We start from the raw sequence: 25,831 nt of genomic DNA, 5'->3' as shown, positions 1-25,831 counted from the left end.
AAGTTGGTTAAAATCTATTACTACTCTTTGTTGTTGAGTGTAGTGTAACGGTTAAAACCCAATACTCAGAATCAAATGTAAGTAATATATACACTAAAACCATCTAAAATATACAGCTGCCAGTGCCTCAATCAAACCTTATTTTAGCGTTTCACATTTTCTGTAGCATCATTTTACATGATTTACCTCATGAAATACAATGTCTCGTGTCACTATTGCACGTTATTACATAAATTAAAGTGGGACCCATCAAAAACCCACATTATTTGCATTAATAAGACTCAAGCGAAACAGATAAAAGATAAACAATAAAATATCCTCGGTAAAGCTGCAGTTTTGCAGAGAATAAATGGAGCACCGCACTTGAAATAAAATCATAGACAGCGTGAAAGCAGCTTGTATCAAAGAAACCAGGTTCGCTTTACTTCAAAGAAACCAACACGAGGCCTGGCTTGGGCTCCGTAAACCTGAAAGATACGCAGAGGATAAAGAAGCGGGTGATGGCAACGAACGGAGTGTGTATTTTGCATGTGTACCTGTAGTGTTTGTTGGTGAGGTAGTCTAGAACAGCGGGACGGATGCGGGCCACGCCTCCCTGGCTGTGGTTCCCTCTTCCTGTGATGACAGAGAGCTGAGGCCGACAAAGGCCCCGCTCACACTCTACAAAGAAGGCAGACATACACTCAGTGGTCTTGTCTCACTGTTCAGTTTATATTCATATTCACTTCTCTGATTAAAAAAAAAATATGACAAAACGAATGATTTTAAAATTTTACCTATGACTAGAGATGTCAAATATCAAATGTAGTGTTGTTGACTTACTTTTGCTTCAGATTTTTAGTCCTTACAATACATATATATGCATATTGTGACCTAAATAATCACGATTATTGATTACCGGTAACTAATAATCCTGACATCCTTACCTTTGACCGTGGGAATGATTGGTATGAAAAACGATGTGCGTGAGGCTGGAAATATGTGTAGAATCTTTAGCTTGGTACCTGTGGTTTTCTGTTCTAAAATGTCTGTCAGATGCTCCAACGCTTCATCCACATGAAGCCCGTGAAGATCCAGGATGTTCTGGGGCAATAAGGAGGAATTGACCCTCTGAAAGATTTGAACTGCTGCTCTGTGATTAGCCTCCCGCATCCTTTGGCCATGCAAGTGACCCTACAAAAAATGAATGAAGATTAGTTATAATAACAATCAACTATAATAATTTGTCTAATTGAGTCAGTGTTTCCGACCTGTTGAGCATAAAATGAAGCTACTTCCTTGTGCCCTTGTTTGTAGGCCTCTGCAGCTTTGGCAAAACTCTCGAGCTGTCGTCTCCTCTGCAGATTGGCCTCAGCTCTGAAGTCCTGGTACTCTGGGTCCTCTGTGTCCTGATAGTCGGTAGTGACAGTTTCCACAAACTTCTGCTTCTGTTAACAAAGGGCCTGAGGTTACAGACGTTTATGTCAAATGCTGTGCACTTCTGCAGACATTACCATCTCCCTGTCCTTGCTGGCTGATCTGGGGTGGGCAATTTGAGGAGCTTCTGGTGCAACGACTGTCTTAACAGGCCCGCCATCCAATAGAGAGCGGAGGAACAACTCTGTTTGCTTCAAGGAGTAACTACGGCAAGAAAGCAGTATTGATTTAAAAAAAGGAACCATGTGTTTGGATTCAACATAAGCTCCATTCACACGTAGTTCAAGAAAATTGGGTACAAAATGCTAAAACACACTCCTTAATGACCCCCATTCACACATGCCCTTCAGCCCCAGGACATTAGGGGGCACCGGGCTCTCTACTCACACAGTGGCTCGCAGCGGAGCTTCTGCATCATTTGAACTGAATGAGGAGGAACATAATCGTGTAGCGTGAACAAGGAAACCAAGCAGTGGCACCGAGAATTTTTTTGGCTTTATTCACACAGAAGCCTTCCCTGGATATTCCTGGTAATAATAACTGCGTAGTAATAAATTATTATGTTATTATACAATCTGTGAGTCTTACTTGTGATCTCTGAAGATGTCCTGAAGGAAATGTCTATCGATTGTGGGAAACAGAGCAAATAGCTGGTCTTCTTTTAGTAGAGTGGCCCCATCACGCTTGTCCAAATCAGTTTGACTTTGTCTAGCCTTAAAGGAGTAAACAAAATTTTCAGATCATTTTATTCTAAAATTGGATGTTGTAAATGTGGTTTACATTTTCTCTGCTATGTTGTAAAACCGTTTCCTCCTTAATTATGTCTCTGAGGGACACATGTGGCCGGGACACATTCCAGTGGTCCATAAACGGCAGGTGATCTCCAGGATTCCGATGTGAAGTGAAGTCTCGGATCTTCTGGTAACCTCCCGGATTGGATACTGCCACTGCCCATTGTTGTGGTTTACTCCAATGAGCAGAACCTGACATATAATACGATTTAAATGCTTAGGAAATATTTGTTTCTAATTAAACTGATTGTGGCAGCACATTGTATGTTCTGTGTTTTTATTAACTCACTTTCTTGAAGCAATTGAAAAGATAGAGCTGCTTGTTTTTTCCTTTCCTGGAAACAAAGTCAGACTTCACATTTGACCATCATATTATTGATATCATTACCACAATTTCTAACTCACTTGAATACTTTCTTTCCATTTCTGATGAAGAAGTTTAGCCAGATTCAGGTCCATCTGAAGTACACAGTCCTCTGTGGAGCCTGTATCTGAATGCAAACGTGTTAAAATTAGTAACTGTAACTTTAATGCTCATTCAAATTATAGCATTGAGGAAAGCCTGGGTCGTTTACCTGGGTCAAATCCAACAGGACCAAACAGTTCAGTCAGCTGTAGAGCCAGTTCAGTGGGTAGTTTTAACTCCACACTTTTAATATCCATCAGTTGTTTCTTTTTTTGTTTGACATCTTTCCTCGTGGCAAGTACGTCTTCTCGTTCTTTTTCCTCTCTTTCAAGTTCTTCCAGCTCAGCCTGTAAAAGCCGGTGGACCTCATTCATACTACTGATGTCGTCTTCAATTTCCACAGCTAAACCATCAACTCTTTCAGCACCTCCCAGGCTGCCATCATAAGCAGCTCCTCCACATGGCCTTGTCCCCCCGAGCGTAGTGTTTAGATTCAAACTGGATGAGCTTTCTTTTATTTGCGGTAAGGTTTTATGGTTGCCTTTGTCGTCGTCATCTTGAGAATTGAGATTATCATCCAAAATGCTAGATGCAGCAGTGAGGTCACACTCGTTTGAGTCAGAATTCTGGCATGTTTCAGAAACTGCATCGGTTTGAATTTCCTCCACAACCACATCAGGCCCGGCGCCTGTCAGCTCTTCGTACTGCGGCGTGTCTAACGATTCAGAGCTTGAACCATCTTCACATTCTGTACTTGATCTTCCACTTTCTTCATCTTCAATCTCATCGTCCCTAAAGAACCTCTCTCCTGAGTCTAACAGCAAGTTGGTTGTCCATTCAAGATCCTGATGGCATTTCTCGTACAAGTCTTCTAATGTGTCCAACGTGACACGTTTAAAATGGCGCCTCAGAATAAGCAGATTTTCAGTCACATCTTTACTCGTCCCAAATTCCTTCTCCTCCACCTGGGTGCCTTTTTCATGGACTACAGAGTATGGAACCTCTTTGTGGTCAGTTAGACTATTTGAAGCCGCTGTGGAGGACATCTCAGGCAAAAAACGTGCCGGGTTGGAACATAACATTCCAAAATCGTTGTTGGACGTGTCGAGACTGTTTTGATTAACACGCCACAACAGGGCAAAATCCAACGATTCAGTTTGGGTAAAAGAGCTTGGGCGTGATTCATAGACTGCCATCATGTTGGTTTCAGTAAAGCTGGTTCTCAGCTCAGGATCTCGCTCATCATTGGCTGGCGCTTCAGCAGAACTTTCAGCACAATCCACAGATGCTTCCAGACAATTCTGTGTAAAGGTCAGGGCTAGCTTACACTGTTTCCCCGAGCGACGGGCATGACGCTGCTTGTGCTCCTGACTTCCCGATGCATCCCTTATTTGGCTGCCATCAGATTCTCCCAAACTCTCAAACTCTGGACTCTCGGAAACCTCTCTGCAGCCCGTAGCGTTCGGACTGGCACCTTGATACAAATCCAAATCATTTACTCCCGCCGAGGAGCATTCGGCAGCTTGTGAATCAAATACACAATCCGGAAGTTCTCCTGTGATCCTCTCATTGATTTCAGATTGACTCCTTTGTGCACAACTGACATCATTGTCTCCAGAGCTGGCAGAAAGGGGCGATAAAGAGGAAGAATCCGTTTTTAGAGGATCTGCCCCTGTTTGAATCAAATCAAAAAGCTTTAGCAACTCTGTTAAATCTGGTTTTGGCATATCTTCTGTTCTGGCACTTGGACTAACGGCACTCAAACTGTCGTTCATGGCCTTTTCCGCGCGGTTGTCATTGTCGTGAGGCCTCCCGTGTCTCCTCTCCTGACGCTGGTCTAGTGATGCTGTGGCGGGCCAGTCTCCTTCAAAATCCAACATTCTCACAACTGATTTTGTGCTTTCCTTTGCTGCAATTTCTTCCTGCCGTGATAGAACTTCCTCTGCAGATTTATTTGGGTTTTTTGACTCATCGGCAGGCTCTGAATTGTCAACGCCAGGTTTTCTACCAGCTCGTTCCCTTTTCATCCTTTGCGCAATAGAGGCAGAGAATGCAATGGGCCACTCATCAGGACAGTGATCTTTGGTGTCAGAAATGGTCTTGACCGACTCCCCCATGTCCTGATCAGCATTTTCCTGTTTGTCTTTGAAGGACTCATGGGTAGTTGAGACATCAGGCAGAGCGGGAACAGCTTCTGAGTGAGCATTTCTTACACTCGATTCCCTTACAATGTCAAGGCAAGGCACTTCAGGCTCCAACCTTGGAAAATAAATAGATGAAAAGAAATGATCCAACAGCAATATACTATTTATTACTTCTCGTAGCTTAACAATGTAATATGAATTTAGGAATTTGAATCTACTAACAGCTCTTCAGTTTCATTTACAGCTTGTTGTTTCCTCTCAGGCATCTCTGAGCCCAAAATGGAACTGACTGTGACGAAGCGCTCGTATCCACAGAGCATACGCTGTATTTTTTCTAACGGCACACAATGCTTTGTGCGTCTGTACAAATACAATCACAAAGGAAAAAACATCGGTTAATTACATTTGTACTACAATATTGGAACATGTTTGGTTGCTACCTCTCCAATTCTCTTGGCTTGTTTTTCCACCAAGTGTCTGGCTCTTTGAACAAAACCTTATAGCTATGTTTCAGTGCCTGGATGAAGATAAAGGTACATATAAAAAAGAAGCAGAAATGTTTAACATTTCAGAGGTGTTAGCGAAACCTGAATGACGTAGGGTCTCATCTCCCATCCACACATGTTGGTATTATCAATGATGATAGGATTTATCCCTCCTTCAAACGCTTGTCTGGCTTTATAATAAACATTTGGGAAGAGGTTAAAAGCTTGCTCTAGATCTTCTACCATATTGTTAATCAGGCACTTACCTCGACTGTGATTCCAGGTGTGAGCCTCTCCAAGTAAAGCCGGGTCAAAGCAATATTCTCCATTAACTAGAAAATAATCATCAGTGCTGAGGATAAGTCCACCCGGATTATGCTCTAGCAAAGCTCTGTAAAAGTAGACAAGGTTAAAAATATAAAACATTGAATTTTTTGACTAAATAAAATATACCAGTTCATGAGCTTTTGTTCATTTCCGGTTGGCTTATGAATAAGAGATACTTGGTACCTTAATATTCATTCTGATAAAGGGTAACCTACAACGTACCACTATTTTAAGAAACAACTGCATTACATAAATGCACTTTTCTCTAAGTTACAACATTGTGGATAAAAAATATACAAAAAATAAAATAAAATACTGTCATAGAAACGTTTTACATACAGTTTTATATTGTTAAATACCTTGCCAAAGTTGATTTGCCTGAACCTGGTGGTCCACGCAACAACACAAGGGCGATTCCTTCCAAATGCAGGCGGCTGGACGGGCCTGGGGGCCGTGGAGGTGGCAGAGCCCAGGACCTGGGTATAGGAGGATGTGCTCTCAGATGAGCCTGGCTGTTAGGCCGGTGCCAGGGCATGGTATGCCTCGGCCCTCTGGGCCAGCCAGAGACCACAGGAGTAATAAAGGCTGAACCATGGTTTTCCTGGACATGGGGCTGAAATGCTGCGGCCTCTAAGTTCCAGTTCAATGACGCAGAGCTCACCATGTTCTCATGAGAAGGGCCTGACTTTGGAACATCTTCAGCTACCATACCTTCAGTAGGACTTGTATTATTTTGTTTTTTATAAGCCTGAAATGCTGATGGCTGACCAGGCATAATGAGATCTACAGATAGTATGTCCTTGTCCTTAGAAGTTTCTGCTGGGACCTGTTCATCCACGACATTATAGATCTCCTCAAATTTACTGAGCTGATCGAGAGGAGATGAAGCACCGGAATTCTGTAAGTGGGATGTATTATCCAGGAGCTGGACTTTAATGTTTTCCTGTGCACTGATTGACTGCACTTCCTGATCAATTAAAAAGTCCAAATCTTCTGTCATAAAGTAGGTTGGAGATGTGGATGAGCACTGTAAATGTGTCAATTGATCTGTTTGTGACTGAGGTTCAGCAAAGTGATGGGGGGTGAGTAGAGCTGCAGCAGTTTTCTCAAAGCCAGACACAGTGGATGAAAGAGGCTGTGGATCAGTAGCTGCGACAGATAACTCCAAAAGAGCATCCATCGCATGTTCAACTACAGGACAGAAAAAGAGGAACAGAAATTTACTTCAAGGTAAGTCACATTCATGTTAATTCTATACATCACATTTCTTCAGTTTTGAAACATTTCTTTGTGACAGTTTAGTTCCTGATTTAGCCTACCTAACATTTAAAGTGTGTAAGATAAATAAACTGGTTGTATAGGTGGTTATATACATGTAGTGCATGTTGATATCTCTATTTATCTATTATCATGAAATCAGTGAAAACATAGCTCCAGTCCTCTCATTTAGTTTTAGGTAAGTAAAAGCATTTGTAGGGAAAAGTCTAAATGGTTTAGTTTTATTGGTCAATGCGTATCAACTATGTATCTAGTGTTGGTCTTCTGCGTTTTGCTCTACCTTTAAAGTCACTCTCAGACAACACAATGTATATAACTTCTGGGTCCAAGTGCGAGAACATCTCCCGCATGTTCCTCACGATGTCCTCTTTAGCAGAAGTTGAGGGTGAGGACCCGGGCAGAAAGTTGCTTGCCATCGGAGGTAGACGGTGACCGGTGTTGGTTCCTCCTTCTAGCTGCTGTCCACTTGGGACTCTAGCTGGGCTTTGGCCGCCCTTCTTTTTACGAGGCATTTGTCGATTGCTTTCATTAGCTTTAACACGGAGCTAACTATTTCACCTATTTCACGTTACAAAAGAATAATAGGCCCTACACAAGTTGTGATGCACAAATCTACTGCATAGCAAGTCAACGGCAGTGTTTAAACAGCTCCCCAACAAGTAGATCAACCGTCCTTTTCAAATCCAAATAGTTATGTGTGATCCATGTTTGCTCGCGGCGCTGTCAGTGAAAACAGGAAGTTGTGATGTGACTTCAGAATAAGAGCACTATGGTTATTACGCATGGTTAATGCTGGTGAAACTCAGTGATACCCGCGTGTTACGTGCATTAAACTAAAAACAGTGTTTACAGACTCGTGACAAGTCACTTGTCAAGGTATATATCAAGCGATCAGAAGTATAGTAGTAAGAAAGTGTTTCATCTGTAGTAAATAACAGATGTGTGTGTTATTTTATTTAAAAATACGACAGATCCAATTTGTAACATGTAATGTTTTAATTGTTATGAAGAGCATTACAGATGGAAAAATCTCCCGCCATGAGGTTGGTCTGCAGTACTGCAGTCAGTCTGCAGAGGGCGCACTAGACACATTCTTCACTCTGGACGGACAGCGGAGAGCTTTGTGCTGAAAACTAAAACCAACCTGTGTCATACAAATGAATTAAAACGGCCTACTTTAAAGGTAAATACGTGCTGGGAACTGTTTGTTTGTGCGCCACGTCTTTTGGCGCACCATTATGACCAATTTGTAAATATGTTTGCGTTGTTGGTGTGTTCAAAAGCATCTGTGATGGCAAGTTGTGGAGAGGAGGCTCAGGGCGGCCGTAGCATGTAAACTAGCGGCAGTCCACAGCGATGCTTGAAGTTCTGAAATACTGTCACAAGTAAATTGGCCTTATTTTAAACTTAACAAAGTAGTTGAATTGGATTTAAAATTCACACATGAGCAATAAACGTGGCTAAATGAACAAGTAATATGAGCATTTATGCGCTTCCCTCTTGCTTAGTCTGATCTGTGGTGAGCACCTGAATAGTTTGCGGCCTAAGCTAACGTTAGCATTTTAGCCACTTTTCGCTGCTACTAACGTTACTTCCTTCCCGCAAAAAAGCTAACCATTAGCCAAGTGATGCGATGGGGAGCTAATTTAATAACAAAACACTGGAGCATGCCACGAAAGCCACAGTTGCATTAGTATTAAAACACATTGTGATTTTAAGGATGATTTCTCTCGTTCTGCGCTCTTCTGTTGGAGATTGTAGCTCACGCTGTAGCTTTTGTGCCGCACAGTGTGGTTTGTTATGATGTTGCTGTTACAAAAGTTGACGTAGGGCATCACGCACAGTCGGACAAGGGGGACTAACATGCTATTTGGAAAGAGAGGTGTTATAATATTGATTTTGGTCAAGAGTGGTGGTGTGGTCGTACTGAACTTTTGTTTTGTGACCCATAGAGGCCAGTAAAAGACCGTGTTCATCCAAAACAAGCATGGACTTCCCTCAGCAACAGAGAGCGGCCGGGGACGGGAAGGTGGTGTTGTATCCCCCCGGAGTCAAGGAGATCACCGACAAAATCAGCAATGATGAGATGGTGAAGCGACTAAAGGTGAACTAACACTTTATATTTCATTAAACTCCCTGTAAAAGACACACGGAGACTCTAACTAAGGGAAGTGTGTGTTTGAACCACAAATTGAGCAATGCAATAACACTGTTTTACCCCCAAACCCAGCAAGCTACACAAGAAATAATATAAGTATATTTGAACTAGGGTTTGGGCAATATTGACATGGTTTTCTGGAGCATAACAATATTCAAGGCAATCTAAATGTGTTCAAACATAACTTTAAATATATTAGTTGAGGTTTAATGATCAGATAAATGTGAAATATATCACAAAAGTGCAGAAATGGCGCCATATACACTTTGAAAATCCCCATTTGTATAATTTTTTACAATAAACAATGTGCTTGATATTCAAATTGTGCACACCGTTAAAAGAACATTCATGATATACCGTTTAAATGTTGATGTGTTACCCACCTCTAATCTGAACCAGATTTAATGATGTATTATTTATTGTTAGCCTGCTGTGAACTGCTGTATGGTCTTGATAAAATGCATGTGTTTGAAGTCGATAGGGGTTTATCATCTGGTCAAAAAGCAGAAGGGCATTTGTACCTTTCTTTTTATATGTAATATAACCTTTGGTCTAATCAAACGCTGGTGTCGGATATGGCAAGGATGGCTTCTGTGAGACTGTTAATCTCTAAGATGCAATTGAAAAATGATCTGTTAATATTTGACATGTATCTGTGACCCATTCTAGTTTTTATGCTTTTATATATCACCACTGCTTTTGTACTAACCCTAATGCCTTCAGTGTCCTAAGAACCCTGATTGTAATACACAATGCAAAGTTTTTATTCAGATGTTTGTTTACCTGATTTACATGCTTTGTGTATACTTTATAGCATTGAGCAATTTAGCAAAATACTCATGCCTATATTGAGCATTATTTAGGTTTTGTAAACAACTTTGGACACTTAAATCGGGATATTTCCTGTAGAATCACAGAAAATATTGTGTGTGTCAGTTTTCTGGACAGACGGCTTGTAAAAAACTAAATAGAATAGTAACTTGGGATGGGTCGGGATTAAATTGCCTCATGATTGTGGAGAATAATCTTACATGAACAAAAAAAAGTGTTAAGCGCTGGTGAATTATGCCTCTTTAAAAAGCCATTGATAAAAACAAAAAAAATTACCATTACAACAAAACTATAAAATAAGAATACAAGGCCCAATGAAGACGTAATGTATGTGTTTATTAATGATGTGCATGTTCTCGTTCTTGTGGAGTTAATCTTGTGTCTCATCTTGTTTATGGGAATTGTGTTTTGTCCCAAGGTTTAGTTGTGTTGTGGTTGCATTTGAGAAAAGACATGAAACACACAGGACTTGAAACAGAGAGGAACTTCATGGATTGTGTTGATCAAACGTTGAAGGGCAGGTGTTTTGAGACTGACCAAATAAACAAGATTTCTGTGTAAATTCAAGAAAATTCACCTCCAGATGATTTGATGAGGATGCATTATGACATTACGTTTATAACTATCTCACTAGTCGATTGTCAATATTGGGTCAGGGACTTTTCACATGTCCAAAACATAAGAAGAAATTATGAACTTTCACCAAAAACAAAGTTGTTCCAAATTAGAATTTTGGATCCGATGTACATTCTTGTACAACTCTGATCCCTTGTGTTTAGAACATGTAGGTTTGACTGTGGACCTCTCGATTAAGACCCAAGCTGATCTTTGATGATTAGAAATAGGGATGCGCTAAAATATCTATGTATTGTGATATTAAAATTTGGTGATACAGTGTCGATATCATGGGCTGCCTGCTGTATGAATACAACTTTGTGTTGTTTAATCTGCTTCTCTATTTCTCTTCATCGCGCTTCAAGGAAACTGCTGTTATGATTTGTTTTGGCGTTACAAAACTCATTTGCCATGAGTAGTTTTTGGTAATTTTTTATATAATTGAATAATGACAGCGATACACTTTTGTTCTTTTGCGCTTGTTGTTTTGTTTGCTTCTTAAGAGAAAATAAATGTATTTATAATTAAACATTTTACATATTTACAGTTTGATAATTAAAATGGGGTGCAGGTTGATTAAATTAGGACAATTAAAAAATTGTGACGTGTTGCAGAATGTCATCTGCAATATAAGGCTACCCCAAATAAATTGTCTGTTTGCTGTAACCCGACCCAACATTTTTCAAGTGGTTGGTTGGTAGGTAAATTCTTATTTTTTTCACTTTGAAGGCAAAAAAAAAAAGATCCGAATCGTCGCCATTTTTTGACTCGGAGTGACCGCCAGGGGTCAGGCTTCAACAGTCAATCTCCCGATTTTAAGATATTTCAATCGACCTTTTGTACGCCGTTATCCTTTATTTTGGTAGCGAATGCTACCAAAATGCGGGGGGACACAGGTGCCGCCATGTTTGTTGTGATGACGCTGCTGGGCGTGTTTATGTCCCAGAATGCAAAGCGCAGGTCAAATTTAGCGATAAATATTAGATATTAGGTTATTAAACACTGCGCTTTTGAAAAGAACGGTCGGTGAGTTGGCGAAATATTAGTAAAATAAAAGAATTTGGCGTCATTTTGAAAAAATGCTGATATTCGTGTTTCAGTCTGCTAGTTTAATACCGGGTCGGTCGGGTTACGGCAAACAGACATATTATTTTGCTCAGCCTAATAAACAAATATTGTGATATTATTGTATCTTGGGTCCTGTCAAATCGAGAAGGACACAGGGCTTCCCAGCCCTAATTAGAAATGACTAAATCTCAATGAAAAACACATGTTTTGTTATAAAATTACGTAAAATTAAATTGGTCACTTGGGACATGGGATAAGAGTTTTTAACTTTTAACTTTCAAACAGTTAAAGATGGAGGCTTAACATTTGCTAGACCGGATTCTCCTTTATGGATATTTCCCTCTTGTTTGTTAGATAAATATTGTGTTCTTCTAAGTCTCCAACTGCCAGGAGCATGAGTTCTATTCCGTTTGTTGTGCCTTTAGCCAGAGTAGTCATGTGATCCAGTGAAACCTGCCTAGTTTTTTTAAATTTGACTTTACCTTAGACGTTGATGTTTAACTAGCGTGAATTGAACCCATAACCCCCCTTAGTGCCCAAAAATGAGGAAGCGCATAAATAACAACGCATATTCTTTTACATTATGTGCGGATTTATATTTAGATTGTATCTTGTCTCTTAATTCCTTGTATCTTTTCTGATCATGGCTGACAGTTCCTCATGTTTGAAGTCTGCAGCTCTTCACTTCTTTGTGCTAATTGGTCGTTTAGCGCTGACTCCACCCCTTGCTCAGTGTACGACTTCATTCAGAAAAGCAGGGGTTGACCGAGCGAGTTGTGTACACTCTTTGTACTGCTGCTTATCCAGAGACGCTCATGTCTGGGTCTATCTGAGTAAGAGAAGTTTATCCAGGATACATTCAGCCAGCTTTGTAGCATAGGCCTAACACCAGTCCGCCCGTCAGCTCTATGAAGTATGGCGCTGTTGGTGTCTGTTTGATTTAGAAAGCGTCATCAGCCCTCTAAGTTGGTCTGTCTTGCAGCACGTGCGCAGGATAAATTACAGCAAGTGTAATTGGCGGCGGACCTCTTTGTCAAAGGAGTGCTCTGATTGGTCATGAGTTTTGATTCGGGAAAACAGCAGCACGTCCTGGGGGGGGAAACGCATTCACTGGGACACGCAACTTTTTCCCTCTTACGAAGATTCTTGATGGATTGTTCTGTGTATTACAAGCAAAGCTAATTAAAGACTAATCTCAACTGAGTAAAAAAAAATCTGCTGTCCTTTTTTGAATCCAAAGAGCGCACTTTGACTTTTTCTTTCATGTCTAAACTTGGGAACCTATGGCGCGATCCGTGGTTTGCTCGTTGCTTGTTACTTTGCGAGAGCGCTCCGCAGAAAGGTCCATGCTCTCCCCCACCTGATTTTGCTTCACTTTTCTTGGTTTAAAACTGGAGTGCCCGACCTTTTATGTTGTAAATGAGTCTCCTGTGTGAAGTGCTTTTTTGTTTTCTGGTGTTGACCAGTCACTCTGTCTGGACCAAACAATGGACCCACAATTTTCATTCATTGGGGAGAACATTTTTTGGCTCAGTCGGCAATGTGCCCTTCTGGTGTTCAGCGTCCCTTCCGGTGTTCAGAGCGTCCCTTCTGGTGTTCAGAGCGTCCCTTCTGGTGTTCAGAGCGTCCCCTCTGGTGTTCAGAGCGTCCCCTCCGGGGTTCAGCGCGTCTCTTCCGGTGTTCAGAGTGTCCCGTCCGGTGTTCAAAGCGTCCCGTCCGGTGTTCAGAGCGTCCCGTCCGGTGTTCAGAGCGTCCCGTCCGGTGTTCAGAGCGTCACGTCCGGTGTTCAGAGCGTCACGTCCGGTGTTCAGAGCGTCACGTCCGGTGTTCAGAGCGTCCCGTCCGGTATTCAGAGCGTCACGTCCGGTATTCAGAGCGTCACGTCCGGTATTCAGAGCGTCACGTCCGGTGTTCTTTTGTCAATAAGCCAAAAATATATCAAATTTTGTACTGATTTTCATGCACTGCAGTAAAGAAGTGAAGTGTGTGTGCGTATATATATTACTAGTACTTTAATAGTAATAGTACTTTTTTGATAATAACGGTACTTTTTTAAAATTATTTTATGAAATAAAAGTGTCACATTTTGAGCAGTTCCCTCTTCATATAAAAGTGTTCAAATAAAGATTTACATATGTCCTTTGGTCAGCCCTTACTAAATATTGGCCTATGTTTTCACACACAAAAAGGGCAAATATTGACCTGATGCATCGCTTGGATTGGTCTATCTCTCTTGCTTATTATTGGTTAAATAATAACCTGTCACACTTAGGAGTGGGTGGGATAGTGTGAGTCATGTGACCGTGTGAGTCATGTGACCATGGAGGAGAGGGTGGGACCTTTTTGCTGCTTCGGGAGGGTTGGCTTCAGGAGCGCTGTGATTGCACTGAAAATAGTTTGTGATTAGAGCATTTGGCCAAACTTTAAATGCTGAAAAGTTCCCTGCTAGTTTACCTTGTGTAGACTCAGTACTCCAGTCCGCTTACGTGTTAGATTGTCCTAACGTTTGCTTTGGACTGTTCATTAAGTACTCTCCTCTCAGTTTAATTTTTGTTGCTACAGTCAGTGCAAGTCTTGCTTTAGACCAGGGCTATTCACAACACAAGGCCCAGGGGCCAAATCAGGCCCTCCCAAGTCTTGTTTACTGGTTTATTTCTGGGTTAGTGCTAGTTTAGACCTGGATTGGTTTTAGACTGGTTTTGATTCTGGATTAGTTCACACCTGGCTGGTACTAGTCCAGGCCTAGTTTAATTCTAGTTCAGTCCTGGATGGGCAATTTTGTAACACAATGTTGGTAAAGCATTTAGCATTTTTTAGCATTTATTTTTGTATTAACTCAATTTATTGAACCAGTGTTGGATGTTTTGTGCTACCCTTACTGTAACAACATTTTAAGAGTCAAACTAAATATCCCCAACACTGTTTCAGGGCCCAGAGGTCTTGGCCTTTCAAGAAATCTTGTACTGTTCTAGACAGTGGAGGGCAAGCGCTCAAAAAAGCAAGTTTTAATTAGAAGTATTTTGTCTGTTTGTGTACTAAAGTCATTTTAGCTTAATTTTCATAAATTCTTGAAAAGATGTGCCCTACTGCAGAAAATGCAAAAATAACCACCATCATCATGCCAACAGGACAATCATGGTTACAAGTATTTTTGTCTTTATCATTTTTAAACATCCTGAGGGGAAAATACAAGTATTCCCATTTGCTTAGGTGGATCCCAGATGCTTTTTTAAACGCTCATACTATTTTATTTAGCATGATACATCTACTTTCAATATCAGCCTGCGGTGCACGCGGTTGTTTTTAATAAACTGTCTGCTGAAGGTGCGGTGACTGAGCAGACTAGAGTCTGCGCTCTGCTGCCCCTCCCCCACACGGCGCTGCATTCTTCCTGCAGTCACAGTTCAACGCACTGCCGTGTCATTACAGTAACAAAGTAATGACCTTTTAAAACACATGCTGTATGAAGGGCACCTTTTATTACAGATTCAAATGACTGGCATCAATCCATCGCTTCAAAGCTTGTCGTTTTTGTTACTCTGAAATTTTTTTAAAGTAACAACGAAGTGAATTTACTTCCAGTTAGGGCTGGGCCATCAGAGAAAAAAAACATAAAAAACTCTTTATTTGGTCTTTTCATAAACTTTACAGACTTTTATTCTGTGCCATTTTACACAGATAATAATCAAATGTCTCTCAAGTCTGACCTTTGCTCAAAACCACGTTGTTTCCTGTTTTTACTGATTTACCGACTTGATTTAAAACTCCTCCCCAATAATTGAGGATTTCACATGACTTTCAATGTATTCCCCAGCCCTACGTCCAGTATAATGTTAAAGTAATATTAAAGCAGTATTCTGCTCAAATGACGGGAGGGAAAAGGTTTATCTCTAAATGGATGCAAACATATCCCGGTTCACTGATGGAGCTGAATGGCCAAATGTTTAACGGCATTTTTTCTGACAAATTTTGAGATTTATGTTTTAATATTTGGATTCTGTTCAAAGTGGACATTTTAAGCATGATTACAGAGCTCTAAACTACACGGTGTCACACCAGTGCACACAGACACTTGGGATGAGGAGGATTCAGTGTTTTGCCCAAAGATATAAAGGCTGCATTCATCTGTGGGAGCTGGAATCGCACCGCCAACCTGTGAGTCAGTGGGCCAAGTAAAATGTAATGTAAAACACAAAATAATCTGAATAATCTTTTCCTGTCCATGGCCTCTTTGATTACTCGTATCAGACTTTGGGTTTGCATGGAATGTGAATAATCTTCAAGGTCCAGAAAAAAGACGGTAACAGATTTGATTGAACATGTAAACAAACACGTCCGCTTTACCCTGCCCTGAGTGAACAGATGTACAAAGGTCATGTTCAATTCACATTTTCAACATGTCGTGGAGTATTAATATTTGAGAGAAGTGTGAATGAACTGCTAAGCTAATACAACAGAACCTTTGATTACTCGAACCAGCACACAACGTTTATCATCTGCTGATTGAGCTGCATTACGCATCATTTATTTTCAAATGATTTTTATGTATTTCATTCAGCGTAGCGTGACACTGGGATGAGAGGCATTTTGAAACATTAAAGAGAAACTGAACGGTCACGCTCTACTCTAAAGTATGTTCATAAATACTCTTTTGCAATAATAAAAGGCTTCAGAGCAAACGCTTTGGTGCATTATTTTCGTCACGTCGAGGCCATTTCGAACAAATGCTGAAACCTCTTCTTATTCTTTTGTCGTCGCATCAAAAGATGGTGGTGAAGACGTACATGGACATGGACCAAGACTCTGAGGAGGAGAAGCAGCAGTACCTCGGCCTAGCGCTGCACCTGGCCTCCGAATTCTTCCTCAGAAACCCAAACAAGGACGTGCGCCTCCTGGTGGCCTGCTGTCTGGCCGACATCTTCAGGATCTACGCCCCGGAGGCTCCTTACACCTCCCACGACAAACTCAAGGTGGCGTAACCGAGCGCAGGGAAAGATGCACTACAGAAATGCTTTAAATGTGATCATTTTCATGTCTGTTGGGGCCTATAGGATATTTTTTTATTCATCACTCGACAACTCAAAGGCCTGGAAGACACCAAGAGTCCTCAGTTCAACAGATACTTCTACTTGCTTGAGGTATTTATGAATGAGTACATCTAAAGAGTTTGTCAGTGGTTATAACTTATAAACATGTTTTTTGCTCCTTCTTTAGAACTTGGCTTGGGTTAAGTCCTACAACATATGCTTTGAACTGGAGGACTGCAATGAAATTTTTATCCAGCTTTTTAAAACGCTCTTCTCTGTTATCAAGTAAGTAACTGCTAGATTGAGTACTTCATCCATCATTATTACTACTACTCTCAATACTGATTACTAGTCAAGACTAAGCGAAAATCTACTGCTACTTATGCTTTAATTTGCACAGTAGTATAATGTTAAAACGTCTTAACTTGAAATGGAGGGACCGTACAATGTGCTGCACAAATCAACCTATAAAATGTAATTAATACATGATGCGTTTTGTGAAAGTATCTCACCTGCCCATCACTAAAGAACTGTACAGCGGCTACAAATGCTGCATTTACGCAATTTACAAACCTACATTCCTTACAAATACAGTCTGAATCCTGGAATGAAGGCAAAGGAGAACTAAAAATTTGAATTATCCCCAGAACATCACACAATGTAAAAAGATCCAGGCAGATGATGGATGACATGGACAGCATTTTTGATGAAGGGTTTAAGTTTTACATTTTATTTACAGAAGTGTTACATACTTGAACACAAATCATATTTTATCTGTTGCTCAAATGCAGTTTTGACGCGCAAAAAATAAAAGGCTGATTAGACTGTCCAGTCACCACCCAGCGACCTCACTCCGTGGATTCTCATTTCTGCTGATGTCTTTGTAAATGAATATAACCCTAATTAAATATTTAAATCGACAAAATAAATATTTGGTCGACTAAGACGCCAACGACCAATTAATCGACTTAAGGACCGTACCCTTTCTAACTAACTTACTTACTTACTTACCCACCCTGAAAATCAAAACTGTTTATTTTTTGCGATAAAGACTTGATCCAAGTCTTGTGTTTCGTTTCCATTCCATCTCATAAATATTAACATTCTAATCATTGTATGAATCAAACTAGACGTGTGCCTTTGATTTCCAATGTCCACAGTAACAGCCATAACCAGAAAGTGCAGCTTCACATGATGGACCTGATGAGTTCAATCATCATGGAGGGAGACGGAGTCACTCAAGAGCTGCTCGATACCATCCTCATTAACCTCATCCCGGCACACAAGGTAGAAAAGACCCCCCCGACTAAACCGAACACGACAGTTTTGATCGAGGATGACGTCACAATCATAATCATGTTTTACAGAATTTGAACAAACAAGCGTACGATCTTGCAAAAACTCTGCTGAAGAGAACGGTCCAAACTATAGAGGCGTGCATCGCAAATGTAAGGACGGCCACGCTCGCACACCGCGTTCTGCACTGCACCGGTTGACCTGACTTAACCCTTTGTCTCCATAGTTTTTTAATCAGGTTTTAGTGATGGGCAAGTCATCAGTCAGCGACCTTTCAGAGCACGTGTTTGACCTCATCCAAGAGCTGTTTTCCATCGACCCAATGCTGCTCACGTCAGTCATGCCTCAGCTGGAGTTTAAACTGAAGGTAACTAACCCGTCACTACCAACTCAACAAATGTGTCCGCATCGGTCACATGTTTCTGTCATGTTACGCGGCACATTGCATTTGTATAATAGCGTTTGATCTGGGCCGAATGACGCGTACGGGTTTGTTTTACAGAGCAATGACGGTGAAGAGCGCCTGGCCGTCGTCCGGTTATTGGCAAAGCTGTTTGGGGTCAAAGACTCGGAGTTGGCGTCTCAGAACAGGCCTCTGTGGCAGTGCTTTTTAGGCCGGTGAGTCCCGCACACGGTTCTGGTTCAAACCCTTCCGTCTCCCTCTCTGTTAGTCAGTGCAATGTCATTCTGTGCGCGTCATTCTGAACACGTTTGTGAATAACTGTTCAAAGGTTCAACGACATCCATGTCCCCGTGAGATTGGAGTGCGTGAAATTTGCCAGCCACTGTCTCATGAATCACCCAGACCTGGCTCGAGACCTTACGGGTAAGCCGCCGCTCAAACCAGAAGTAACAATCAAAAGACTTGCACGTGTTTCGAAAATGTCGTCGTAACCGTTTCGCTCGATTCCAATCAGAATTCCTGAAAGTACGGTCCCACGACCCCGAAGAAGCCATCCGTCACGACGTCATTGTCACCATCATCAACGCGGGAAAGAAGGACCTGAACCTGGTCAATGATCAGCTGCTGGGATTTGTACGGGAACGGACCTTAGACAAGAGGGTGAGCTCAGAGTGCAGGAAACGCAGAAGTCCCCAACGTAAAGACGCTTGTGACGATCTTCTGTTGTAACAAAGCCCTGTGTATTTGTAAAGGTGCAATCTACAGTAGTTGAAGCACGATTATTTGTTAGATATTTGTTAGTTATGCAAAGGAATGTGATATGTTCAGCCTTTACCAAGCAGTATCTTCATAATGATACGGGCTAAATGTTAAATAATGTCTTTCTATTTAAGTAATGAACACGGTATATTCGTTTTTATCTCACTATGTCATTGTGTTCAAGTCTTTTATCTTGACTCTCTTACAGTGGCGAGTGCGTAAAGAGGCGATGATGGGTTTGGCTCAGCTTTATAAAAAATACTGCCTCCATCACGAGGCCGGTAAAGACACTGCCCAGAAGATCAGCTGGATCAAAGACAAACTGTTGCACATCTACTATCAGAACAGCATCGACGACAAGTGAGGCCCCCCCTGCTCTTTTGTTTTAAATGTACATCCGAGTGGCTGATTTAAACATGTGTGCGTTCTTCAGATTATTAGTTGAAAAGATCTTTGCCCAGTACATGGTCCCGCACAATCTGGACACGGAGGAAAAGATGAAGTGTCTGTATTACCTCTATGCCTGCTTGGACACAAATGCTGTCAAGTCAGTAAAACCCGTGAATTTAACTGCGCGTTGTTGTCGGTCTGTTTGACGGTTGTCTTCTACATTTGTTTTTCTCTGAAGAGCTTTGAATGAGATGTGGAAGTGTCAGAACATGCTCCGAGCCCTCGTCAAAGAGCTGCTGGATCTGCACAAGCTTCCTGTGGTGAGTATCACTGTAGTTCTACACAGTTCTGTTCAGAAAGGAGTCGTATTCACCATGTTCCACCTCTGTGTTAGTCCGAAGCCAATAACACGGCCATGCTCGGGAAGCTGATGAATATATCCAGTAAGTTTAGCGTTCATCTTTGCCTGATGTGTTTTCTTAGTTTGCGACTTCATTAACACATATTCTCTGTTCAGAAAATTTGCCCGATGCTGGAAAAGCCCAAGACTTCATGAAGAAATTCAATCAGGTTCTCGGTGAAGATGAGAAGCTCAGAGGACAACTTGAAATGTTGATCAGTCCGACGTGCTCGTGCAAACAGGCCGAAGTCTGCGTGGTAAGAACTTTAATGAGCTTTCAACCTTGTTACAGCAGAGTTTCCTCGTCGCTATTTCACTCTAAGTTGTATTTTGATTGATGTTTGAGTAATCCAGTATTGTCCGGGAACGGCGGCTGTTTTCACCTATGCCCGCCTACATCACACAGTTCTGGTTCTTTTGGTTTTTTTGAGGATTCTTGGGCCAGAAGGCTTTATTAGACAGGGCAGTGTTGTGTGAAATGGGGATGAGAGAACTGAGGATATGCCATAAACAAAAAGCATGTTGGTGTAAATGTTGTTTTTGCTTTTTTGCAGAGAGAGATCACAAGAAAGCTGACATTTCCCAAACAGCCCTCCAACCCGTTTCTAGAGATGGTCAAATTTCTGTTGGAACGCATTGCTCCTGTCCATATAGACTCTGAAGCCATCAGGTGAGGCATTACGCGTAGATATTTCTCCTATATGTATTAGTTTGTCATTGCCCCTGTGAGACAGAAGATAAACTGCTATGGATGTACTACGATAGGCCCTTTTCACAATGTTGTTGTTCTGGTTGCTGTAAAAGAGTGAATTTTCTCTTCTCTTTTCAGTCGTTTCCATGGGAATTATCAGTCTTGATCCAAATGAAAAAAAGTTCTCTTTAAGACAGTCTGAACTGGCCGGGTTTTTATTTGTAGTTTTATGAAGACCCCTAGTGGTAGTGACGTGCAAATGCAATCTCCAACCATTAACAGGGAGAACATTCTGGGTTTGATATTCTTGATGTATAATATTGATCTAATATTGATTTTAATTTCAGTTCCCTTGTCAAGCTGTTGAACAAATCTATTGAGGGAACTGCGGATGACGATGAGGAAGGTGTCACCCCAGACACTGCAATCCGCGCAGGTCTGGAACTCCTCAAGGTACAGGAGAAAAGTGAGGTCCGATAAGCATAAACCCTATTTTAAAACTATTGTCTTTTTATCCTCCCCTGTAGGTGCTGTCGTTCACTCATCCAACTGCCTTCCACTCTGCAGAAACCTACGAGTCTTTACTCCAGTGTCTAAAGATGGAGGATGACAAAGTGGCTGAAGCAGCCATCCAGATATTTAGGAATACTGGGCAGAAAATTGAGGCCGAGCTCCCACAGATAAGATCGTAAGACTAACCGAAAATAATACCATATATCTAATCTGAATTAATTGATAGGAAATGCTTTGGCTATAGTAAATAAAAACATGCATTGTTTTTATTTCAGCACTCTGATTCCCATTCTGCATCAGAAGGCAAAGCGTGGAACTCCTCATCAAGCTAAACAAGCTGTTAACTGCATTCATGCCATCTTCAACAACAAAGAAGTGCAGCTGGCACAAATCTTTGAGGTAGGACAGTGATAGTATTCACGTTGTTTAATATTAGGGTTTATGGTTTCTCAAATGAGTGTATGTTGTCCACAGCCCCTCTCCCGCAGCCTGAACGCAGACGTCCCGGAGCAGCTCATCACTCCTCTCGTCTCCCTGGGACACATTGCGATGCTCGCTCCAGATCAGTTTGCTTCACCCATGAAGTCTATTGTGGCCAACTTTATTGTAAAGGACCTGCTCATGAATGACAGAGTTAGTATGATATTCTTACGGGGAATAATAGAGGTGCTTGGATCAATAGGCCGTCGATCTCGATGGTCTGATCACGGCAGAAAAAACACGATTGATGTTCTGCAAAATGTGTGCATGACACACTCTTTTTAAAATTGCCAACAAAACTCTGGCCATCCTATGGTTTATACGATTGGAATTAATATTTTCCTAATAATAAAATAAATTCCATTACTATATCAAAGTAGATGGGTATCGTGATCGGAGCCACTCTATAATATCAATAATATTGTCTAAACATTACTGAGTATCAGGCTGCAAAGTTGATTTTGCATTTTATTTTTTTATTTTTAGACAGTAGGAAACAAAAATGGGAAATTGTGGTCGACAGATGAAGAAGTCTCACCTGAGGTTTTGGCAAAAGTAAGTTTTTTAATTTCTTAATTTCTACTTGAAACGTTCTATTCATTTCTTATTCTGTTCTAATTCCCCTCAGGTACAGGCCATCAAGCTTCTTGTACGCTGGTTATTAGGAATGAAAAACAACCAATCCAAGTCTGCAAACTCAACTCTTCGTTTGCTGTCCGCCATGTTGGTCAGTGAAGGAGACCTCACCGAACAGAAAAAGATTAGGTACATAACATATGATGGGTTTAATCATCAATGATGATAAGTGAAACTTAAATCAAGGCTTTGTGTTTTCAGCAAATCTGACATGTCTCGGCTGAGGTTGGCGGCAGGAGGAGCTATTATGAAGCTGGCACAAGAACCCTGTTACCATGACATTATTACACCTGAACAGTTTCAGCTCTGTGGCCTTGTTATCAATGTAAGTCTGTGCACATTGCCACTTCATAATGAAGTCATTTCAAGTCATTAAAACAATGTTCTTGTCTTTTTCTAGGACGAGTGTTACCAGGTGCGGCAGATCTTTGCTCAGAAGTTGCACCTGGCCCTTGTCAAGCTGGTGTTACCTCTGGAGTACCTGGCAGTCTTTGCTCTTTGTGCCAAAGACCCAGTCAAGGAGCGCCGTGCCCACGCCCGACAGTGCCTCCTCAAAAACATTTCCGTCCGTAGAGAGTTCATCAAGCAGAACCCCACATCTCAGGGTTGGTGATTTGTGCTAATATAATGTTGTTTTGGAAAATAGTCTGATAATACAATGTTTTCTCTCCTTAGAAATGATGGTCTCTCTACTTCCTGAGTATGTTCTTCCGTTCATGATCCATCTTCTGGCTCATGATCCGGACTTTACCAAACCACAAGAATACGACCAGCTCAAAGACATAAAAGAGTGAGTATTTTCCACGTGTGTTTACGTTGGTGTTTCTTCTGTAATATAATGTGAATGCATGTGTAGGTGCCTGTGGTTTATGCTTGAAGTGCTGATGACCAAGAACGAAAACAATAGTCACGCATTTCTAAGAAAAATGGTAGAGAACATTAAACAGACTAAAGACGCTCAGTCTCCAGACGATGCAAAAGCCAATGAGGTGAACATTTAATTAGTTGAACACAATGTTCCATTATGAAAACAAGACTCTGACAGATTATTTGAATGTTTACAGAAACTGTATATAGTCTGTGATGTGGCCCTTTTTGTCATTGCCAACAAGAGCACAGCTTGTCATCTGGACTCTCCAAAAGACCCAGTTCTACCCTCCAAGTTTTTTATTATCCAGGACAAAGTAAATGAATGTGTTTTTATCCATTGTTATTCCCTGACATTGTGAAATGTGTGAAACTAATTTATATTTGTGTGCATTATCAATTGAATCGAAACAGGACTTCCAGAATGAAAAAGAATACCTTTCTGCTGAGATGAGACAAATGCTGCTGACTGGAAAGGTTAAGACTTTCTCCAAATCAGCCTTTTGCAGCATATACTTTTTGAGTGTTAGGTTTAAGTTAAGATATCTTTCTTCTTCTTCAAGCCAAAACAAGTTCCTGTTTTGGGAGCGGTCAACAAGCCTATCGCAGTGCAGGGGAAGAGGATCTTTCCCAAAATCGTCACATCCTCAGACATAACCAACAGTGGCACTAACTCCCCTCTGACTTCAACAACCATCAACAAAAACAGGTACAAAATATACTCTTGTGCTTTTCCGCCAAAACAGAATTGTGTTATCTGCAATCTTTGACTATTCTTGCGTGTGTAACGTTTATTGCAGCAATACCACCATCCAGACATCAGAGAGCCGAGCACAAGAAAACAACGAGAATCCTGTCAAAAAGAAGGACGAGGCAAAGAAGGTACGAGGCGCGACGATCCAGCAATGCACTCGCGGTGAATCACTCTAAACTCGTCTACTTTGCCCACGTTTCAGACGGCTCAAAACACAAGTCCCGCTTCCACAGACGCCTCGCCCGCAAAGAGGCGTGGACGTCCCCCCAAGATGGCCACTGGCATTGCTGTAGTCGAAAAGGACAAAAGTGGGACGGCGCCAGGAGGAGGGGCAGGCAGAGGCAAGAAGAGGGCGGCAGAACCCAACCCGGCAGAGTCCATCGACATTAAGGTGTCGAAGCAGCAACAACAGCAGCAGCAGCAACAACAACAACAACAACAACAACAACAACAACAAAACGATGAAGGGACAAAGAGACAGATTGACCTGAGGTAGGAAACTCTCCTACATACCAAGGGAACTACCACTTTCCTGAAAGCTCCATGGGTTTTGTTTCTAACACTGCCAAGTCGCAGGCTGGAAAACCTACCCAAATATAATTGACATAATCCATCAGCCAAACATATTTAATGCAGAGGGTGGGCGGCTAAAATGAATATAGTTAAAATGCTGATTTTTGTTGTAACACAATGAGTTCCTACTGACCACTCCTTTTAGATATTTCATGGCAAAAGGATCCAAAAGGAAGTGTCTCTTGCCTCCATCTGAACTTATGACATCATCATATTCTCCTTATTCGCTCTGAGGTCCGCCTCAAGCAGAAAGCAGACAAATCCATCCACATCACACTCTTGGCTATTAAACCTTTGTATTTCCCTTATAATATGTGTACGATGTTTGTGTGGAAAGGCTTGCATCGACAGGCAAATAAGGAAGCAGTTTATGTTAAATAACCAATGGCAGCTAATTGTGTGAACGCTAAAATACTTAGAGCACCGAGGAAATGTGTTTTCCACATTTGATCCTTCGATGCCATCAGGAGCAGTGTGTGCCCGGAGCGAACCACAGAACACTCCAATTTAAACAGGATTTAGAAAATGCATGTAAACACGAGAACTACAATTTGAGGTGGCTTGATTCGAATCTCCCAGATCCCATAACTCACCTGGAGAGCTCTGCGTACTCGAGCTTCGAGGCCGAGCTGCGGAGAGTAAATATCTTGTGAGCAAACAGTTCCTCTGAAAATGAAATCAATGCTCCGTGGAAACGAGTGGTCGCTCATGTTTGCCAAATGTGTGGTTATATGTATGATAGCAGTTTTATTAGCAATTATATACTAGCATACTGTACTTTAGTGCTCCTTTCTGTTGTGTGAAGAGTACACAGCTGTACAGATACACATTGTCTGCACTGTCTATATTCATTCATGTTCGTCTTATCTAGATGTGTTTTGTCCTTTTCTCTTGCAGGTAAATTAGGGTTTTCAAGGGGAAATCAAAACTGTGGATAAGGGGCTGGACTCTTTCCCTGGCCTACATATGCGTTTGACTCTAAAGCTTTTATTGGACACATGATGGACCTCTCTAAAAACGCCAACACATTTAAATACATCGTCATCATAGAGGGTTTTAAATGTCATTGTACTTGGGTCTTATTGAAGTCATGTTAATTTTCTTTGTCTGCTTCATTTATGGAGCCATTTTTAAGAGAAACAAAATGGACATTTTACAAACATTTTAAACTGTTTATTGTCACTTATTAAATTCCCTGGGAAGAATCTTAATTCATGTCTCCTGACCTCTTCCTCACTGTATTTTTTTTGTTTGAGCTCACGTTTTACACATTTGTAAATATCCAGTCTTTTGAATAAACATGACTATTAACAATTGACTGAAATATTGGAACTTTTGATGGTTTGATTTGTGTTGGGAGATGGCAATATTTTATGCCTTTTTTTATTAAATGGGGAAGTGTATTTTGACATTGTTTGGGAGCCAAATTTTTTTGGGGTTCTTAGTGTGCAAGTTTGATTTCAAAACTTTTATTAGCATTATTTTTGCACATGACAAGAATATAACACATTTGTGTTAGTTTG

General features: G+C 41.2%; 2 protein-coding genes across 4 annotated transcripts; one reads left to right on the top strand and one right to left on the bottom strand.

Moving 5' to 3' along the window:
* Positions 1-381: 381 nt before the first annotated feature.
* On the bottom strand, positions 382-7,593 carry n4bp2 (NEDD4 binding protein 2). Of its 2 annotated transcripts, none has more exons than XM_072463765.1 (16): positions 7,128-7,593; positions 5,929-6,760; positions 5,509-5,633; positions 5,345-5,433; positions 5,198-5,274; positions 4,980-5,117; positions 2,783-4,872; positions 2,613-2,698; positions 2,497-2,542; positions 2,197-2,399; positions 2,005-2,129; positions 1,494-1,620; positions 1,251-1,427; positions 1,005-1,173; positions 537-660; positions 382-467 (listed from the first exon to the last, which is right to left on the bottom strand). In XM_072463765.1, exons 1-16 carry the CDS (start codon positions 7,357-7,359, stop codon positions 422-424), a joined length of 4,686 nt encoding a protein of 1,561 aa, XP_072319866.1. In that variant the 5' UTR covers positions 7,360-7,593; the 3' UTR covers positions 382-421. The 2 variants fall into 2 exon arrangements, with proteins under 2 accessions (XP_072319866.1, XP_072319867.1); XM_072463766.1 differs by having other exon boundaries at positions 1,251-1,421.
* Positions 7,594-7,878: 285 nt separating this feature from the next.
* On the top strand, positions 7,879-25,632 carry pds5a (PDS5 cohesin associated factor A). 2 transcript variants are annotated; one of them, XM_072463768.1, is made up of 33 exons: positions 7,879-8,030; positions 8,800-8,951; positions 16,286-16,489; positions 16,571-16,657; positions 16,734-16,831; positions 17,707-17,833; positions 17,914-17,994; positions 18,069-18,209; positions 18,345-18,460; positions 18,574-18,668; positions 18,760-18,905; positions 19,213-19,364; positions 19,438-19,551; positions 19,633-19,714; positions 19,789-19,837; positions 19,912-20,051; positions 20,349-20,464; positions 20,833-20,938; positions 21,013-21,173; positions 21,274-21,397; positions 21,473-21,631; positions 21,965-22,033; positions 22,107-22,243; positions 22,316-22,439; positions 22,515-22,719; positions 22,790-22,904; positions 22,971-23,103; positions 23,179-23,298; positions 23,396-23,458; positions 23,545-23,690; positions 23,782-23,863; positions 23,938-24,227; positions 25,206-25,632. In XM_072463768.1, the coding sequence occupies exons 2-33, from the start codon at positions 8,835-8,837 to the stop codon at positions 25,207-25,209; spliced, it is 3,903 nt and encodes a 1,300-aa protein (XP_072319869.1). In that variant the 5' UTR covers positions 7,879-8,030; positions 8,800-8,834; the 3' UTR covers positions 25,210-25,632. The 2 variants fall into 2 exon arrangements, with proteins under 2 accessions (XP_072319869.1, XP_072319870.1); XM_072463769.1 differs by lacking the exon at positions 7,879-8,030 and adding an exon at positions 8,122-8,232.
* Positions 25,633-25,831: the final 199 nt, after the last annotated feature.

This window comes from Eucyclogobius newberryi, unplaced genomic scaffold (genome assembly GCF_026437365.1).
Source record: "Eucyclogobius newberryi isolate DKJ021-1_F unplaced genomic scaffold, fEucNew1.0.hap1 SCAF_4, whole genome shotgun sequence".
Lineage (NCBI taxonomy): Eukaryota > Metazoa > Chordata > Actinopteri > Gobiiformes > Gobiidae > Eucyclogobius > Eucyclogobius newberryi.
The sequence above is the reverse complement of the archived record's forward strand: the minus strand, read 5'-3'. Positions and strand labels throughout refer to the sequence as shown.

What these genes read in the sequence shown, in the direction of transcription:
- n4bp2 (XM_072463765.1), bottom strand. Translation starts at nt 7,359, where the DNA reads ATGCCTCGTAAAAAGAAGGGCGGCCAAAGCCCAGCTAGAGTCCCAAGT. An exon ending in GGCAAATCAACTTTGGCAAG is followed by an intron (nt 5,634 to 5,928) that starts GTATTTAACAAT and finishes CTACTTTTACAG; the next exon opens with AGCTTTGCTAGAGCATAATC. An exon ending in CTTCATTTTATGCTCAACAG is followed by an intron (nt 1,174 to 1,250) that starts GTCGGAAACACT and finishes CATTTTTTGTAG; the next exon opens with GGTCACTTGCATGGCCAAAG.
- pds5a (XM_072463768.1), top strand. Translation starts at nt 8,835, where the DNA reads ATGGACTTCCCTCAGCAACAGAGAGCGGCCGGGGACGGGAAGGTGGTG. An exon ending in CCTCCCACGACAAACTCAAG is followed by an intron (nt 16,490 to 16,570) that starts GTGGCGTAACCG and finishes TGGGGCCTATAG; the next exon opens with GATATTTTTTTATTCATCAC. An exon ending in GAGCTCCCACAGATAAGATC is followed by an intron (nt 21,174 to 21,273) that starts GTAAGACTAACC and finishes TTTTTATTTCAG; the next exon opens with CACTCTGATTCCCATTCTGC.